General features: G+C 45.1%; 1 protein-coding gene across 1 annotated transcript in view; it reads left to right on the top strand.

The window, feature by feature from the left end:
- The first annotated feature begins 4,485 nt into the window (after positions 1 to 4,485).
- Positions 4,486 to 19,424, top strand: part of TOP2A (DNA topoisomerase II alpha) — a 52,191-nt gene continuing 37,252 nt past the window's right edge. The window contains exons 1-10 of the mRNA XM_088474650.1: positions 4,486 to 4,649; positions 7,311 to 7,466; positions 9,888 to 9,978; positions 10,109 to 10,172; positions 10,267 to 10,412; positions 10,763 to 10,860; positions 11,368 to 11,580; positions 11,668 to 11,841; positions 12,003 to 12,104; positions 12,408 to 12,545. Coding sequence (XP_088330776.1) covers positions 4,629 to 4,649; positions 7,311 to 7,466; positions 9,888 to 9,978; positions 10,109 to 10,172; positions 10,267 to 10,412; positions 10,763 to 10,860; positions 11,368 to 11,580; positions 11,668 to 11,841; positions 12,003 to 12,104; positions 12,408 to 12,545 — 1,203 coding nt within the window. The 5' untranslated portion in view covers positions 4,486 to 4,628. The remainder of the gene's footprint in view (positions 4,650 to 7,310; positions 7,467 to 9,887; positions 9,979 to 10,108; positions 10,173 to 10,266; positions 10,413 to 10,762; positions 10,861 to 11,367; positions 11,581 to 11,667; positions 11,842 to 12,002; positions 12,105 to 12,407; positions 12,546 to 19,424) is intronic.

The following is a 19,424-nucleotide window of genomic DNA, read 5'->3' as shown; positions in this document are numbered from 1 at the left end:
AAGTCGGCCTCCCATTCTGGGATCCCCCCGAGGGAGGCCCATCCCGTCAGGCCGAGCATTCACATTCTAAGTTGGACGTCTTGTACTCTAGGCCTGTTTCTTGGGCTTGGCAGCCTTTTTGGGGACTGACTGCTGACCTTGAGGTTTCCCTTGGGGCCAAAAGGACGAGGTCCGTGGTCTCGTAGAAGTAGATGCAGAAATGCTGACTTAGACAAGATTGTGGACACATTGGCAGCTGCCAAGTCCGGACCAAACAAGATTTCACAGTTATAAGGCAAGCATTCTAAGCCCTTCTTAAAAGTGCCCACACACATAGCGATCTACACACGATCAGCCGATGTGTACGATTTCCCTTGAAACGCTCTCCGGCAGCTCTGCACACGATCTCCACACTATTTGGTGTCCAATCTTCATACGATCTCTCCTGCATGCAGACTTTCACAGTGCATCGTGTCCTAGATAGTCAGATCTGCCCTACAGCACGGCAGATCTGAAGATGCGATGTGCGACCTATGGGGACGCGCATCGCATCGTGAGTGGGGAATCACAATTTCGGCATATTTTACACGATCTGTCATTCCAATGTGTCGGAATCGGCCAGATCGGGTAAAATATTGCTATGTGTGTGGGCACCTTTAGAATCAGCATCCGCCCTCCAGGAGCGCAGCCACAAGGAACGGCAAGCTGACACAGCAGCAGCCAAAATCCTGGAAGTCAACAGACTGACATACAAAGCAGCTTTGTTAATATATGCAGCTGCATCACGGAGGTTACACACTAAGGTCACCTGATCTCTGGAAACATCTGTAGTAAAAGTCCCCTCAAGGGATTCTGCCCAAAATTCCATAGCCTGGGCCACCCATTAGATAGCCATGGATGGCCGGGCGGTTGCCCCTGAAAGAGAATAATATCGATTTCAGGCAAAGTTCCACCTTCCTATCCGTAGGATCTTTAAGGGAAGATATGGCTGACATAGGCAATGTAGCACTCTTAATTAAGCGTGTAACATGAGAACCCACCGCAGGAGGTGTCTCCCATTTAGCACAGTGTTCCTCAGGAAAAGGGTAATAGGCTAGGCGTTTGAGGCCGGTAACGCTTCCCAGGTGACTGCCAAGCCATCGCCATATGATCCACTAGCTGATCAGATCAAGGAAATTCCACGGAACCTTTAATTCTTTGAACAGAGCATGTCTGGACCGCGGTGCTGATGGTTCGTCCTCAATTACTAAGGCAGAATGCCCAGCTCGTATCAGAGCAGGAATTTTGATCTTAGACCGAGTCTCCGCCTCCTGTGGAGGAGAGTCGGAGCCAGTGTCAGGCACAATCTCTCCATCATCAGATGACTTCTCAGTATGTAGTGTAGACTGAGATTACTGCAAACGTTGCTTGGCAGGCCTATGGGATTTTCTCCCCCCACAACATGGCCTGGAAAGCAGTGGAGGTGTCCTCCAGGCTCTGCACTGATCTAGAGAGGGTATCCACCCATAGTGGAGGCACAGGAGATACCTGTACGACCGTAACCTGTTGATGCAACTCCTGCGAGGGAATAATAGACTGCTGTGGGAACCCTACAGGAGGGAAAACAGTTTGTACTACCAAACTGTCCACAATAGATGTCAATACCTGAGCAAAGGAAGCCCAAGGGGGTTCCTGCATAGGGACCGAGACATTAGAAGGACCTGGAGGATTATAGCATTTCACACATATTCCATCTTGTACCATCTCATCCTCACATGACTTGCATGATAGCAGGATGGGCGCATCCAAGTGTACATTATCATCATTCTCACATCTTTGGCAGAGAAATAAGCACACCATATGGCACAGAGTATAATGCAACATCTGAGTATGTCAGATACTAGGCAGGAGCCAAAATACTATTCCGGCTGATGCTTTAAGAAGCTGCAGGGACACAGGCTCAAAAATGGCACAGCTTATGTGACAGATGACACAAATATTTGTAATAGATGTGAGGTATCAGAAAACACCCTGTAGTAGTAGTAGTGTAGTAGAAAGAAAGCAAAAAGGTATTGCAAAATATCTGACAGTATGAGTTCGACACTGACAAACAGTGCTAGCATAAGTCACATATAATGCAGAGAAAACACCTGCACAATGGCACAATTCAACTACGCAGACTCAGTGTCGCTGACCAGGAGGCGAGGTATGTAGGGGGACTGCACTCAGTGACCTCCTGAGAGAGCTGCAACTTGCCAGTGAGAGAAATTGGCCACCGAAGAACTCACAGGGGGCGTATCCATGGGAGGAGAACCGCTTCAGCACAGTCAGACCTTAGCGGAAAAGCATGCTGAGCTGCTACTAAACAGGGAAGGCTGCCTCCCCTGGTCGGCAATTACCCCCGGGACGCATCCAGCTTCGAGTCCCTGGTGGTCTAGTGGAAGTGCAGGGTTTATAGCCTGGTTCCACTGCAGTCATCCCCGGCCTGTCCCCTGAGATCCAGGGGAAAGGACTGCTATCACCTCAAGCAGTGGTCCGCCTTACCAGATCCCTGTACGTCCGGCTGCAGTCCTGGGAGTCCCGCGAGGTCCGGCTAGCACAGACCCCGGAGTCCCGCTGCGATCCCCAGACCTGTACTGGCGTTGCAGCGCCAGCAGGGTGATGGCGCAGCAGCGCGGACGTCCTATGGACAGTCCGATGCTGCCCGCTCTGAAGAAAATGTTTTGGGGCTGTAAAACAGCCACGCTGCGTCTACAGTGACCCGACTCCATGGCCGGGTGCATCCTGTAAGCAAAAGTTTAACTGCGTGGTGCCCGGATGTCCAAGCCATCACCTACACCCCCCAAGGTCTCGTCCTGTGGAGCCTATGGACCCTGAAGAAGAAAGGGACAGATAAGCTGGCCACACATCTAAAGATTATCTGTCCAACCAGCCAACTAGTTGATTGGTTGGAATGAAAATCTGGTAAGGAATACAATCAGCAATTTGCTCCCAAATGCTGGAAAATGGACCAAAACTGTTGTTTGAACAAATAGTTTAGATTAAACATTTAACAAACTTGTCTGAACGACCATTTTCATCTGTTTTCTGGCATTTAGGAGCAAATTGCTGATCATCATTTACTCCCATACGTTACCAGATTTTCATTCCAACCAATCAACAAGTTGGCTGGTTGGATGGAAGTTGGTCTAGTGTGTGGCCAGCTTTAGGCACCAAGGGGAGGGTTAGAGTTAGAAAACAAAATCATGTGTTAACCATATTTGTGTCGACGTATTGTCTGTCTAAAGCTGGGTACACACGTAAAGATTTTCTGTCCAACCATCCAACTAGTTCAGTGGTTCTCAAACTCGGTCCTCAGGACCCCACACAGTTCACGTTTTCCAGGTCACCCAGCAGGTACTCAGGTGTACTCATTACTCACTGACATGGTTTAAAAGATCAACAGGTGCAGCTAATTATTTCACTAGTAATTATGTGAGGAGACCTGCAAAACATGCATTGTTTGGGGTCCTGAGGACAGAGTTTGAGAACCTGTAAACTAGCCGATTGGTTGGAATGAAAATCTGGTAAGGAATTAGAGTAAATGATGATCAGCAATTTGTTCCTAAATGCCAGAAAACAGATAAAAATGGACATTCAGACAAGTTTATTAAAGGTTTGATCTAAACAATTTGTTCAAACAAGTTTTTGTCCATTTTCTGGCGTTTGGGAGCAAATTGCTGATTGTCATTTCCCTTCATACCTTACCAGATTTTCATTCCAACCAATCAACTAGTTGGCTGGTTGGACAGATATCTGTAGATGTGGCCAGCTTTACTTTCTCTTATACCACACCCTCCCACACCATTTAAACCTCCACCTACCTGTTCCACATCATTTAACCCATTATTGATGTTTTTACAGGAATTCACCTCAAAACTGAATGTCTTGGTCTAATAATAATACTATTTATAAAACCCTTCCAAGTGCTATTTTTTCATTGGAAGGGTGTACAAGAGGTCCTGCACAGAGTCCCAACATTTTTATCTTAAAATAAAGATTTTCCCACCTTTTCCCCTGCTCAGGGATACACACATGAAAACGTGAATCTCCTCTGAAAAATCAACGTGACTTTAGAAATGAATTGCAAATGAACCCTCAGTGTGAGAGCAGCTGGCAGGAACCACGTTGCAAACCTTACAGCAATACTACTGCTCTGTGCATTCTCAGCGTCTCTTCTATATTAGTGCTGCATGATAGTATTGCTCGTAATTTTATTAGCTTTATATAAACGTTAAACACATGTATCTTCATTCCTATTGGCCAGTTATTCCGTCCATCAATACGTAACACCCCGCCTCCCATCTCGCGCTGCCCTGATGCTGTGGGCGGTGACTGATGACTGCCGTTTAATTTATGAAAAAGAGGTTTCGACAACAAAGATCCCACGTCCTGATAGGAGCGTCCATACAAACTCCGCCTTTGAGAGCTGTGGTTGGTCAGTTCGTGCCCCGGTCTCGTTCCGTATTGGTCGTTGGGTTTCGGCGGTTTTCACAGTTTTGAAGTTGGCGCAGTAACGGTCTCTGTACGTTACACACACACAGTACAGAGGGGGAGATCGCCGAGAGCGGATCGTAAGTGAGCGGCGGAATATTGTAGAAGCTGTCGGTGCCGGATAACGTTGTTGCATCATGGAGACCGAGCCACTAAAAGTGAGTGGGGTTAAAGTTAAACGTGCTATAATGTGTAACGGGCACTACTTTCCTGCTATTATAGAGTAGTAGCATGGAGGTGCCCGTAAGCTGCTGTACAGTCCTATGGTGTTGCAGACTTGCAGTGTCCATACAGCAACTCGTGTCCTTCCACAGCTGGAGAGCCATGAGCTGGGCATGGACACTGCATATGAATGTTGCAGTATGGACATGCTGGGCAGCCAAGGTTGGCCTCCCCCTCTATGTGCAAACTGTTAAAGACGTACGATGGTGTGACCTTGTATCTATACTATTGTTTTTTAAATTATTTGTAACACTAGCGGGAGATGTATATCAAACTGAGGAGAGAGAGAAATTAACAGCCTATCAGCTTTTGTCATTCTTCAAACACATCCTGTAACATGACAGAGTCTGATTGGACTTTTATCTCTTTCCACGGTTTGATGCACCCCCCTTCCTTGTTCTCTACTGCGTTATGTGTAGAAATTTTTTTTTTGTATATAAAATAGAAATAAACCCAAAATTTAAGTCAACACAATGTGTGACCAAGATTATATGGGCGGAGGTCCTATGCTGTATTTACTTCACTATATTATAACTTGTTTGACTCCTTTCTAAGATGGTGTTTTTTTTGCGTTCGACAGCGTGTAGTGAGCAACTGTTGTATTGGAGTTATCTGCTGTTTGGCACTCAGAGAGAAGGAAAAATATTGTACATCTCATCCTAGACTGCATGTCAAAAAAGTTAAAGTACAACTACTGTATTTGTTGAGGCAACAAAATATGTTTTTGGTTTGCAATGTTATCACTGACACAATCCTAGACCTGCCCAACAGACGTCGCTGCTCCGTGTCAGTTGTCTCTGGTGCGGCAGGATAGAGGTCCCTTTTTAATCTGTTCCCACAGTGGTGTGACTTGAGTAGAGTAGGTTTTAGATGACCAATTCCTTCAGGTTTGGGGATCTGCATTTGAAGTGTGCCACATTGCCTCAACTTGTATGACAGTCTCCAGGGGACCCAGTGTGATGGTCAGGTTAGGCGATCTTGGGGAAGACCGTAGGTATCCCATAGGGCACAAGAAATTATTTTTCTTGGAGTTAAGCATCCTGGACCAGGTGTGTTCAACATCTGGCTCTCCCGCTGTGGAACTACACAGCCTACCTTGCCTTGCCACAGATTTAGCATCCCCAAGTATCAAAACTGTGGCAGGGCATGCTGGAATGTGTACTTCAACAGCAGCTGGAGGGCTGCATTTTGAACATCTCTAATCCAGACCGTGTCCCAAGTAAAGCTGGTCTTTTCTAGGGAGAATGACCTGCAGACTGATGTAAATTGCTCAAAGTATGATGGTAGCCAGTGCAGCTCCTCAGTGTGCTGCTAGGTCAGATTGGTGTGTCTGCTCTCCTGCGATAGCAACTTATGGCCCGTATTCAATTAGCTGCGATAAGATGGAAAGGTTTCGCCTGTCCAACTTTTCGCCTATATCGCGTGTTTTTGCCGTGGAAACTTATCGGGCGTGCCCCTGCTATTCGCCCTATTCAGAACTAAACCATACGAAAACGGCAAGCCACAATGTCTGAACAGGCGGAAAGTGCTGTCAGAAATGGGGAAATATGCCTGAATCCCCCCCAAAAGAGATGCACTAACATTGGCGATCAATGTAGATGTCCCCGATTAGCCCTAATAAAGCTGCTTGGGGTACTTAAGTTGTTTCAATAGCTTCTATTTAGCGTCTTTGCACAAGTGGTGAGGAATTCCATAAAGCAGTATTTTTGGGTGAAAATAAGTAGTCCTGTCAAATTTTAAATACTTCAGTCTCTAAAGTGAAGTTAAAAAAACCCCACCTGTTGCAACACCTGCAATCAAAAAAACACCTCCCTCATACTTGCAGACCCCCAAAAGTATATTTTGCTACTTTTTATGTTTGTATGTAAGCAAACCTGCATACCCCCACGGCTTGTATTGAGGGCAATGAGCAAAACTAATTCACTTACTTTAATGTTCACAAATCGAAGCACGTTGAACTCAGTCCCTTCGTGCTAGTATCTTATTGCATTGTGCATTCACCTGGTTGTTTGAGAAATGGGATATTATAGTATGAGAAACAGATCATATTGTGTTGGGGAAAATGAATAATACTTGACCACTACATGGTCTTTGAGAAGATGTGAATGGTGCCATGGGTATGTGATTTGTTTAGATGTACTTTTAGTCCAGTTTTCATGTGCACATACTATGACGTGTGACAGTACATATAACTTCTGGCCCCCGCCCATGTTCTTAATTTGCTAAGAATATCATAAAATGTCTGTAGTTAATTAAAAACAATGGGGAGAGAGAATTTAATTTATTTTTTTTAAGCTATAAGGCAACGTGTTGCAGTATATCCAGTGGCCTTTCACTGGCTTACAGCTTTCAAGACTTTACTTTCCTAAAAAAACATTCCCAGGTCTAAGATTTAGGTCCATGATCTGTTCCCCCATTGGTGCCTGTGTAACAACCACATCTTGTCGGCAGGTGATCTACAAAAGTGTCTGGGTTTTTTTTTTTTTTTTTTTAATTATGCCTTTTGCTTAATATATTAAAACAAGGTTTCATAACTAAAAGGCCTTGTTAATGTGCTTGCTTTATTGGTTTTTAATTTTACTCCTATATTTTTGCAGCCTCTCTTTGATGAGAACAAGACCATTGTGAGTAAGGTGAAGAAAGGTGAGAACAAGCGTCTTTCTGTTGAGAGGATTTATCAAAAGAAGACTCAGTTGGAGCATATATTGCTCCGTCCAGATACCTACATTGGTTCTGTAGAGCCTGTGACACAGGTAAGAGAAAACATTAAGCGTGTGTTAACTCACTGACACATAGGGGGTGATTCAATTGTTTAAGGCGCACTAATTAATGGACGTCCACTGCTGCAATACAATTGTTTTTGGGCGCCTATTATCCTGGTCGCACCTAATTATACCGGGTTTAGCCATGTAAACCAGCTAAAGTCCTGGTTAGGGTGTCCAAAACCAGGGCTTATCGCACATTTCTGCTCGCCACCTTAGGATGGTACGGGCATAAATACTGGTGACCATCCAGCCCGAATGGCGCAACAGTTGCCCATTAGTCATCTGCCGAAAACAATTGCATTCCCCACTGAGAACATGATGTAATGCATTAGTTGACTACAGAATAGATAGGAGTCTCAATGGTCATAGTATGTGTTATTTCTGTACCTTATAGACTGGAAAGATTAAATTATTGTAATTCATTGAGTGGAAGCTCTTGATGTCATTGTTTCTATTAAATCTAGCATCATATGCATTGCTTCTTTAACTGGTTTTGTTCCTCCTTTTGTAGAGGTAGCCAGTGTTGCACTAAAATAGGGTTTCTTTGGTGGGTGTTCTAATGTATATTAAGGGTAAATTTACTAACAGGGAATGGTCCTTACGATAGGCCGTGCACAAGAGGCCACAAAGTGCATCAAATATCAACATTTGCAAATAAAATACCTCCATACTTTATTCATCCTCCAGGTAGCAACATTTGGTAACTAATAGCCAAAGTATCCAAAATGTGTATTTGTAACTGCCACTCAGTGTGGAAGCAGACCACAAATTCAGCAAGTCGTATCGACCTTTTTGTCCCAGTCGACCTGTTGACTGTATAACAGCTCTAGACACTGTTGACGTTTTGACTGTCTATCTGTTAATCCACACCCTTCCCTTGTGAGGTCTGAGCAAATATTGCCAATATACATTCTCAGTATGGTTTTAGGGCATTGGTTCCCAAACTCAGTCCTCAAGGCACCCTAACAGTCCAGGTTTTAAGGATATCCATGTTTGACACGAGGTGACTTAATTAGTACCTCAATCAATTTGATTTACCCACCTGTGCTCAGCCATGGATATCTAAAGCCTGAACTATTGGGGTGTCTTGAGGATTGTGTTTGAGAACCCCTGTTTTAGGGGTTACAGCTCACACTATGAGAAATATTACATTACACGGTCTGATTACCCAAATGGATAAGTCTCTGAGCGTCTTTCACTTTAAGAAGTTATTGTGAATGTGCTTTGGTTATGACTCAAATGAATACATACTACTGTAATGCTGGCCACACACTAGACCAACTTACATCCAACCATCCAACTAGTTGATTGGTTGGAATGAAAACCTGGTAAGGGATGAAAGCAAATGACAATCAGCAATTTGCTCCCAAACGGGAAAATGGACTAAAAACTGTTGTTTGAACAAATTTTTTTGATCATATATATTTAACAAACTTGTCTGACGACCATTTTCATGTTTTCTGGCATTTAGGAGCAAATTGATGATCATCAGTTACTCCCATATGTTACCAGATTTTGATTCCAACCAGTCAACTAGTTGGCTGGTTGGATGAAAGTTGGTCTAGTGTGTGGACAGCTTTAGAGTTGTCTTACAAAATACCTCCCAACATGACCCACTCCAGTAGGGACAGTATGCTCTGATCCTGGATTTCCCTTAATTTATGATTGCTGTCACCTGTACTGAAATTAAGAGGGAACTCAAGAAACAGCATTTTGCCCCTCCTGGAATGGGTCATGTTGTGAGGGTATGCCTTAATGTAGTGCCGCGTACACATGGGATGATTTGTTCAGTGACCGATATCGCTGAACGATCTCCCTTGAAATTCCTGTTGTGTTGGATGAATAATAATGTGATCTCTAAAAAAAAAAAAAAAAAGTTGTTGCTGCTTTATTTTTCGTTATTATTCAGGAAAGATATATGTGAGTGCAGCTATCTTGCTGCCAGAGACACCTTATTGTGGTTTTTCTTGGTTATGCAATTTTGGAAAATCGTACCTTTATTACAACTGCCAGCTTTTACCTTTTTAACATTGAAACAATTGGGACAGTGACTCGCGGTGAGGTGTGATTCTACTAGTTTTCTCGGCTGTTTGCACTTTATCACCGGAAACTTTACAATAGCTTCCAATTTACATTTTGCAGGCTGTTTACCAATCAATCAGCTCCTATAATTTTTTACATTTTTGTTACAATTGTATCTCTCGATACATAGGCCTTTATTACTGTACATCCCTGCATTTGAGAGTGTTAGGTGTCAGTGAGGTCAGGGGCATGAGACTGTAGTAGCCCTCTAGTCTCTGCACCCATTTTAGAAAGTGCCACTTTCAATATTCTAGCGTTTGTTGAAGGTAGGCATTAAGCCAAGTCCTTACCTTCACACCAAATGAAATCTGGTTTTGTCTTTCCCAGCAAATGTGGGTGTTTGATGAAGAGGAAGGGCTAAACTACAGAGAAGTGACATATGTCCCTGGCTTGTATAAAATCTTTGATGAAATCTTGGGTGAGTGTTTTCTTAATTTATGCGATTTGTAGCATTTATTTTACATTCAGTTCCTCTGCAGATACTGTACCATTTTTAAGAGATGTGTAAGAGTATCCACAACGCATGTCTGTTTTTCTTTCTAATTTAGTGAATGCCGCAGATAACAAGCAAAGGGACTCAACAATGTCGTGCATCAAGGTCACAATTGATCCGTAAGTAACTTGGTACTTTGACATTTATGTGTATACTTTATATTTTCAGTGACCTAAACCACTTTCTTTAAAATCTGATCTTCCCCTCTCCTAGTGAGAATAACACAGTCAGTGTGTGGAATAATGGGAAGGGTATTCCTGTTGTTGAGCACAAGGTGGAGAAAGTCTATGTTCCTGCTCTCATCTTTGGACAGCTGTTGACCTCCAGTAATTATGATGATGAACAGAAGAAAGTTACAGGTGAGTGTTGGTAGATTCCAAATGCAAATATCTTTTAGTAGTTGACTTGATTTTCACATGTGTGGTCCTCATTAAGATTCCATCAATTGAGAAACACCAGCTACTTTTGTCACATGACTCTACTTTGTATAAGTGTTGCTGATGGATGGCATAACGCACCTAAATGTTCCTAACCTACATGCAATGCATACAGTCGCAACTGCCATCCAGCACTTGAGCATATGTGATCTGTTTTGTAAAACATGTTGGCCTACAGCTTTTAGTATTCACATAGCACTGGTTGTTTTGTTTATAGCATATATATCTGCCCTTATTTTGTTGTAACCTGACTATTCATATTTTCTGTGCAGGTGGTCGTAATGGTTATGGTGCTAAATTGTGTAACATCTTTAGCAACAAGTTTACAGTGGAAACAGCATGTAGGGAATACAGAAAGGTGTTTAAACAGGTATGTATTGCAACCAGATTCAGTCAGACAGACATAACATGCCTGCTTATAGAATTCCAGACTAGTAGTGACAGAACTTGAATGTCTCAATCTGATTAGGGCATTTATTGGACTTGCTCCCTAGAGGCTGACTCTCCATCCATGCATCATAATTATCAGAAACCTGTAAAAGAATATTTCATAACATGCATACAGATGTGTCCTCATACACCTATCCTCTTTGCGCCACATGGCGCAAGACACCTGTCGCGACTTAGATGCTACACCACCGCTATCGATTCCAGGAACTCTCGTACTTTTCCTGAATTTAACGTCACCATTGCTTACAAAGTCGCTTATAGTGTCCTAGTCACTTATGATTAGTATTTTTGTGATTGATATAAAGTTGCAGATTAAGCACAATGATGCGTGGCACAACTCACTCGTGTCCTCCGTCTTTTAATTTTTTAGTATGTTATGCAACTTCAACATGTAATAGAGTAACTAACATACTATTCTTTTTCACAGACCTGGACCAATAACATGTCAAATACTGGGGACTCAAAAATTAAATCCTTTGATGGTGAAGATTACACTTCAATCACTTTTCAACCAGATCTAAGCAAATTTAAAATGCAAATTTTAGACAAGGACATTGTGGCTCTCATGTCTCGGAGAGCTTATGATGTTGCTGGATCTTCCAAGGGGGTGAAAGTCTTTCTAAATGGCAAGAGACTTCCTGTAAGTACTAAATATATTCTCTTTAAATTGTTTTTAATTTTTGTTAATGGTTTTGTTGTTTCATTATGATTTAATGCTGTCTTCCAGGTAACTGGATTTCGCAGTTATGTGGATGTACATGTTAAAGACAAGTTGGATGAGACTGGTAATCCCTTGAAAATCATTCATGAGGTAGTAAACGATCGATGGGAAGTGTGTTTGACCATGAGTGAAAAGGGCTTCCAGCAAATCAGCTTTGTCAACAGCATTGCTACCACAAAGGTACAGTATGTTTCCTCTTGCTTGTCTCTCCACAGTCAGTATATTTTGGTTTAATGGCTGCATTATGGTAGCCCACCAGAATGTTTAGTATGGTTTTATTGGTGTTGTGAATACTTTGTGCAGACACGAGCATTCTATGTGCTTGTTTTGTTTCTCCCCAGGGTGGTAGGCATGTTGACCATGTGGCTGATCAGATTATTACTAAACTAATTGATGTTGTGAAGAGAAGGAATAAGGGTGGTGTTTCAGTTAAGCCTTTCCAGGTATGTACTACTAAGTTTAAATTGTACCTTAACATACTTTTTCTGCTACTTTTTATAATTTCTAAGTCCCTTTTTCCCCCTTTTCTCTAAACCTGCCTGTTACAGCACTAAAGTCATTGACTTGTTTAGTGATATAATAAAGCATTAAGACCATGAGCAAAAGACTGGGTCACAATGCTAGAAAATTGATCTTGCCAAGCGTTGGAGAACCATACTTTGATTTCTCTAGCAGTGTCATATGCTTTTAATCGTTTATAATAAAATCTTTAGAAATTTGTTTTTTAAAATAAACTATCTTCCCAGGTAAAAAATCACATGTGGCTTTTTGTGAACTCATTGATAGAGAACCCGACCTTTGATTCTCAGACCAAGGAAAACATGACGTTGCAATCAAAAAGTTTTGGATCTAAATGTGCATTGTCAGAGAAATTCTATAAAGCCGTAAGTATTTTGTTTTTATTTCAAATGCACTCTATATCTAATGTCCCCACTAAGCAATGGTATCCTGTACATAATATTGTAACACGAACCCTTTGACAGAACGTTAACCTTTATTATCCATTATTATTGCTTTCTGACCTCTTTAGGACATATAAGCTAATTTGCAAAGTGACAGGTATGCTTCCAGTTTAATCAAGTGAGGACCATGTACTTCCAGCACCCTGACACACATGGGCACAACGTAGCCATTCCCTTTTTCTTTTTTCTATACTGGTTTGGCCAAGAATGAGAACAGTGTTTGGAATACATACTTTGCCTGGTGTGGAGTGGTTTCCTGACTTCCCACCTCTTTTCACTTGTACTGTTTTTTGTTTTGTTTTCTCAGAGAAACTTGGCTTGCACCTGCAATACAGACCTTCTTACAGTGATAGATGCGTGTGGAGACTATTACATATAGCTCCACCGCACGCACACTTTTCAGCATGTCATTTGATCAGTTTGACTAGCTGGAGTTGAAGTTAATTATCTGATAGTTTGCATTTCTATTAGTGATCTCAGCGAGGATAGATTTGGAGCTTGTGGCTCTGTCTTGGAAGTCCATCTTGTTTTTCATAAAGACAGGGTTCTCTGGGTCAATCACTTCTTTCAGTCTAAGGACCTCATTCAGTCCCGGTCGCAAGCGCTGAGCAAGCGGCCGCACTGCGCGTGCGCAAGTTCCGGAGCAAGAGAGAATCTCGCTCCGGAGCTCGCTACAAAAGGGGCGGCTGTCGATGTTGATTGACAGCTCGCCCCATTTTGTAGGAGGGGTGGCTGCACAAACGGAGGCCTGTTGTTTCTACTTCAGGGTCCATAGGGGGGTCCACAGGGTTGACCTTGGGGTATAGCTGGATCTGGATCCATGGGCACCACGGAGTTAAAGCTTTAGCTGCACCCAGGATGCACTTTGGTCCGTCCTCCTCTATACCCCGCCCCCGAGCCACAGCAACTTGAGTTGGTGCCTGGCCGGAGTCGGGAGCAGCCCCCAAAAGCTTTTTATTTAAAAAAAAAAAAGAGCCTGTTAGATTTTTTTTTAAACAGAGGCTCTCTAGTGTGGCAGCGACGGGCTGTCTATGCAGACGCCCACGCTGCCGCTCTCCTTCCCCGCTGGCGACGCCAGTACTGCACTGGGGATCGCGGCGGGGGGGGGCCAGAGTCCAGACTCTGGGTACCTCCCTGGACTGCTGCCGGAGTCGCCGGGGACAAGGTAAGCCGCGATTCGCCGATTAGCGGCGGCTCGCGGGTATTGCTTGCAAATGCAGTCCTTTGCCCTCGGTCCTAGGGGACAGACCGGGGGCTGCTAGTGGTGGCGGCGGGCTCCCCCTCTGAGGAGGAATACCCCGTGGGACCACTAGACCACCAGGGATATATTGGGAAGCCGGCAAGCCCTGGGGTTAATAGGCTAGCCAGGGGAGGAAGCCTTCCCTGTCTTGCGGCTCCTCAGCTCAGCGCGCCTTTCCGCACGCAGTCTGGCGTCGCTGAGCTGCAGACTCTTCGGCCACTCCTCCTCTGAGGTCTCTGGTGGCCATTTTCTCTGTGGCAACGCAGATCTCAGGGAGCACGCGGACCGGTCCCCCTGTGTACCTCTCCCCCGATTTAAGGACAGCGTACACAGCACTATTGCCCTCCCAGACACTGAATCTGGGCAGGTTGATTGTGGTGGAAAGGTGCAGTGAGTATATCTTCTCTGCATGGTATGTCACTTTTGCTAGTGCTGCCTGTCTGTGCTTATTTTCCGCTTACTGTCAGCTTATACCTGTCCCTTTACTTCTCCTACAAGCCCTACAGGTGTGTGGGGGAGGGGCGTTTCTACAGACCTCACCTATATAAATCACGGATTTGTGAGGTTCGTCACATACACTTGTGTGCTACACAGTGCCATATTGTGGGCTGTTGTTCAGCACACCGGTGAGTGCGTTTATTTCTGCCCTGTTGCCAGATATATTTTTGTCTATATAATATATTCTGTCATGTCAGACGAGGAGGTTGAGCGCTCAGTGGCTCCGGTGTTGGCCTCCTGCGGACGCTGTTCTGCAGGAGTGGATAGGGAGGATTTGTCACAGGATGGCTTGTGTAGTCGGTGCCAGGTGGCTCCTGGCCCATCCAGACCTTCTCTGACGCAGGAGCCACCGTGGGCGATGTTTTCTCAAGTGTTTGTGTTTATTGCGGACAGTCTGTCGGTCCAGACTGCTCTCCCTACTTAGGGCGCTACCCCAGCCGACCATTCCCCAGGTGCCCGCAGTTATTGCGGAGTCCTCCTGGGTCTCAGTCTGTGGGTCCATATACGGGGTTGCCTATGTATGTACAGGCTTCCCCTGTGCCGCAGCAGCCTGTGGTACCTTTTCAGGCCCCTATGGCGACTCCTCCACCCTGGGTGGATGTGCTCTCCAACTCTGTGCAAAATTTGGCGGCCGCATCCTCTGCTTTTCAGTCAATGTTGCAGACTGACATGCCTTCTAGGGTTTCAAAACGCCCACTCATGGCGCGGGCGGCTCAGGTATCGGACTCAGAGGGATCCTCAGATGATGGGGAGGTCCCTGATGACACTGACTCGGACGCCTCGGTCCAGGAAATGGATACCAAGTCGTCCATTAATGTGCGAGCACTGGTTAGGGCGGTGCGAGCCATTCTTCTTATAGAGGATGAGTCACCGGTTCCTAAGTCGAAGTATCCTAGTTTCAAAAAAACTAAGGTGGCTTCTGCGGTGTTTCCCCTGTCGGATCAGTTGACGGATCATATGGCGGTAGCTTGGCAGACGCCCAGTAAGAGATTTCTTCCTCAGAAGCGGTTGGCTTCTAATTATCCCTTCCCTGAGGCACATTGTAAAAAATGGGAAACTCTACCGGCGGTGGATTCCCATGTCACCCATTTAACTCGGGGCGCTACCTTACCATTACCATCTATATCCTCGCTGAAGGATCCCACGGACAGGAAAGTTGAGACTTGCTTAAAGTCTATTTACTCCCTCTCCGGGGCGGTGGCCCGACCGTCCATGGCCATCTCCTGGGTGGCCAAGGCCATTGAGGGGTGGGCCAATGCATTGGAAGATACCTTCCCGGACGACGCTCCGGATGTCCAGAGGGCGTTGTTGGGACAGATGAGGGACGCTGCTTCTTACATTGGGGAAGCCTCTTTAGATGCTAGTCTGCTGACTTTGCGGGTATCGGCTGCAGCGGTGTCTGCCCGCCGATCCTTATGGTTTCGGTCCTGGAGAGCGGACTCTGATTCAAATTAAGGCCTGGAGGCTTTACCTTTCAATGGGGAATTACTATTTGGTCCGGACTTGGACAAAATAGTGGATACCCTGGCTAAATCCAAGTCGGCTTTCCTCCCTTCGGCGGCACTGCCTGCTAAGGTTCGGAGTTCGGCTTTTCGTTCCGTTTAGGGTAAGGCAAAAGGTCAGTCCTTCCCGAGACAGTCGGCGAGTAAGACTGCCTCTAAACCCAAGAAGCAAGCCTGGAGTGCACGGCGCCCTTCTTCCAAGCAGGAAGATAAACCTGCGGCCTGATGGGACGGGCCTCCCTCTGGGGGACCTCAGAGTGGGAGGCCGATTTCTTCTATTTGCCCAGTGTTGGCACAATACCACCACGGATGTCTGGGTTCGAGAAGTGGTCTCCCAGGGGTACGCCCTGTCTTTTCGGCACAGACCGCCCCACCAGTTTTTCTGCACGAGTCCTTCTCAGGACAAGACAGATCCAGGAGGCTACAGACTCCTTGCTGAAAGCAGGGGTCATTGTTCCCGTTCCTCAGTCACAACGAGGGACGGGGTATTATTCGTCTCTGTTTCTGGTGCAGAAACCCAATGGTTCTCATCGCCCTATCCTCAACTTGAAGTCTTTGAACAAATTCCTCAGAGTTTCCAAGTTCAGGATGGAAACGTTACGTTCCATCATTCTGGCAATGGAACCGGGGGATTACATGGTGTCCCTGGATATCCAGGACGCCTACCTCCATGTTCCGATAGCACCTTCGCACTAGTGGTATCTGAGGTTCGCTATCCTTCAACACCACGATCAGTTCCGGGCGCTACCCTTTGGTCTCTCCACGGCACCGAGGGTGTTCATGAAGATTATGGCGGTCATGGCCGCACATCTTCGGAACCAGAATGTACGGCTGCTGCCGTATCTGGACGACCTCCTGTTGCTGGCGAGCTCCCCGGAGGTACTGCTTCAACATCTCCACCTGACGATCGCTTGCCTGCAAGCACACGGGTGGTTGATAAATTGGAAAATGTCCTCCCTGATTCCATCACAGCGGATGGTTCATTTGGGAGCCCTGCTGGATTCGCGTCAGCAAAGGATCTTCCTGACTCCGGAGAAGGTCACCTCCCTACAGCTGCGTATACGCAGTTGCCGCCTGTCGGTCCATTCGGCTATGAGAGTATTGGGGTCCATGGTGTCGACATTCGACATGGTGGAATTTGCCCAGTTCCATTCCCGGCCCCTGCAGGGGCTGATTCTATCGGAATGGAACGGGTTACCTCACCGGATCCGCTCTCAGGTGCTAGTGTTGTCTCCGGACGTTCGGCAATCTTTGGCTTGGTGGCTTCAGACAGCTCATCTGGTCGAGGGGCGCCCCTTTTGGATCCCGGACTGGGTTTTGCTCACGACGGATGCCAGTCTCCGGGGTTGGGGGGCAGTGACCGGCTCATTGTCTCTCCAGGGTCGTTGGTCTGCGGAAGAAGCACTTCTCCCCATCAACATCCTCGAACTGCGGGCAGTATACAGGGCCCTGCAGTCGTCCGGTCCCGCTCTTCACGGAAGGGCGGTACAGGTGCAGTCCGACAACGCCACCACGGTGGCGTATATCAACCACCAAGGAGGAACTCTCAGTCGGGCAGCGATGTCGGAGGTGTCTCGCATCCTGACTTGGGCGGAGTGTCACATTCCAGCGATCTCGGCGGTCTTCATCCCCGGAGTCCTCAATTGGGAAGCGGACTATACCAGAAAAACCCTCATTTATATATAGAAAAGCTGATAATTTGAAGATTAGATTGGTTAAAAGTGCAGTTCCTTTGAAAAGAATGAACAGAATTAAATCCAAAGGATTCTATCGCTGTGGGCTGTGCCAGATGTGCAAAAATCATCTAGCACAACCAAATAAACTAGAACAATACCATTCAAAAACTACAGGTGTAACACATGATATTACGCAGTTCATAACTTGTAACAGCATCAACTGTATATACTTAATTGAGTGCAAATGTGGTCTCCAGTATATTGGGCGCACCACCCGTTCCCTGAAGGAAAGATGGTCAGAGCACGTGAGGAATATAAAGAAGGGGTATGACAAACATTCAGTGTCCAATCACTTTAAAGAACATCACAACAGCTCCACCAAGGGGATTAATAGAGTAATAGGGATAAAGGTAGTGGAGAAAAACTGGAGAAAAAAGAAAATTGATAACAATTTAGCACAGACTGAAATGAGGATGATTTATGAAATGGGGACCCTTCACCCCAAAGGGATGAGTATGGATTTTGAGCTAAAATGGTTTTTATAAAAATATATTTTAACAGAGGGTCTTTTTAATACTGGAACTTTTTTTTCTACATATTCGTTTTATTGTATATGGTTTTATTCTGCTTCTCTTAATTGATGGTCATCTATATGTTTACAAGGTCATTTTAGGTTTTTAATCTCTTCTCATTTTAAGGTCATTTATAGGTATATATTCTTATAATTATATATTTATGTTCACTTCATGTGATTTTTAAGTCATATGTTTATGAAAAATCTTTTTTGTAAATGCAATTCCCACCCTACCCGTTTTTTCTATATAATGAGAACTATTCGTTATATATTTGTGGATATGTCTCATTAAGGACCACGTTTCACGTGACCATTAAAATAGAGACTTATTAACAATTCTATTATAGTATGAACTCCCGGTGGAGATCACCGGAATTTTCTGCGCACCAGGCAACTAATAGGGTGATGCGCAAATCCGCAAGCATTCCAACCAGGAGGTCATGGCATTACAGCCACCTCTGGAAGTGCATGCGCTCCACACAGACGAGCTGTAGAGCGCAACCGGCCACAAGCGTTGACACAGTTCATGCGCCGAAAGTGCATGCGTTCCACGGGGAGAAGGCGGTGGAGCACACTCAAATTCCCCAAAGGAGCCATGAGAGAATGAGCGGAAGTGTGTGCGCTCCACGCGTGTTGATTGTGGAACGCAGCGTGATACATGAGAGGTCCACTTCCGAGCACTAATACCGGAAGTACTTTGCGTTCCACGTGGAGATTGCGGTGGAACGCACGCCAGTTCTTCTATCTAATTCTAAATAACTGAGATCTTGGGATTCACCTAAAACAGGTACCAATATTGTAGAAAGTACCTATTTGTATGACAATTAAGAAACACGCATTTCTCCCCACTAAACCAATATTAAAAGTTGTGAACCAATCATATTGGGGGAGGGGGGATATAAACAAGGATATCTGGTCTAGCTTTACACACCTTGAGAAAGGCTCTTAGTAAGCTGAAACGCGTTGGTGGACATTGGAGGAACAGCGGTCCCAGACCCAAGCAGAGAGGGTGGATTCTTGAGCCCAGGAGGTACCCTGTAAATATTATTCGTATGCTTTATGGTGTTATTATACACCTGGATGTCTGGTACGCAGCCTCTACCTTATTTTTTAACACATTGTCACTATAATAAAACTTTATTACACCATTGTGGTCCTTCTCTTGTTTCCCTTATCTGTTTCTGAGGAACAAGAAGCTCTCCAGGGTGTTTTGAAGAAGTTAGCAAGTGACCAGTGTGTTGTGTGAAGCAGACCAGTGTATATTTTTAAGAAGAGGACACATATATGTACTGTTTTAACCCGGATGAACTA

Source organism: Taudactylus pleione, unplaced genomic scaffold (genome assembly GCF_031769625.1).
Source record: "Taudactylus pleione unplaced genomic scaffold, aTauple2 ptg000155l, whole genome shotgun sequence".
Taxonomy (NCBI): domain Eukaryota; kingdom Metazoa; phylum Chordata; class Amphibia; order Anura; family Myobatrachidae; genus Taudactylus; species Taudactylus pleione.
This window is presented reverse-complemented; position numbering and strand designations above follow the sequence as displayed.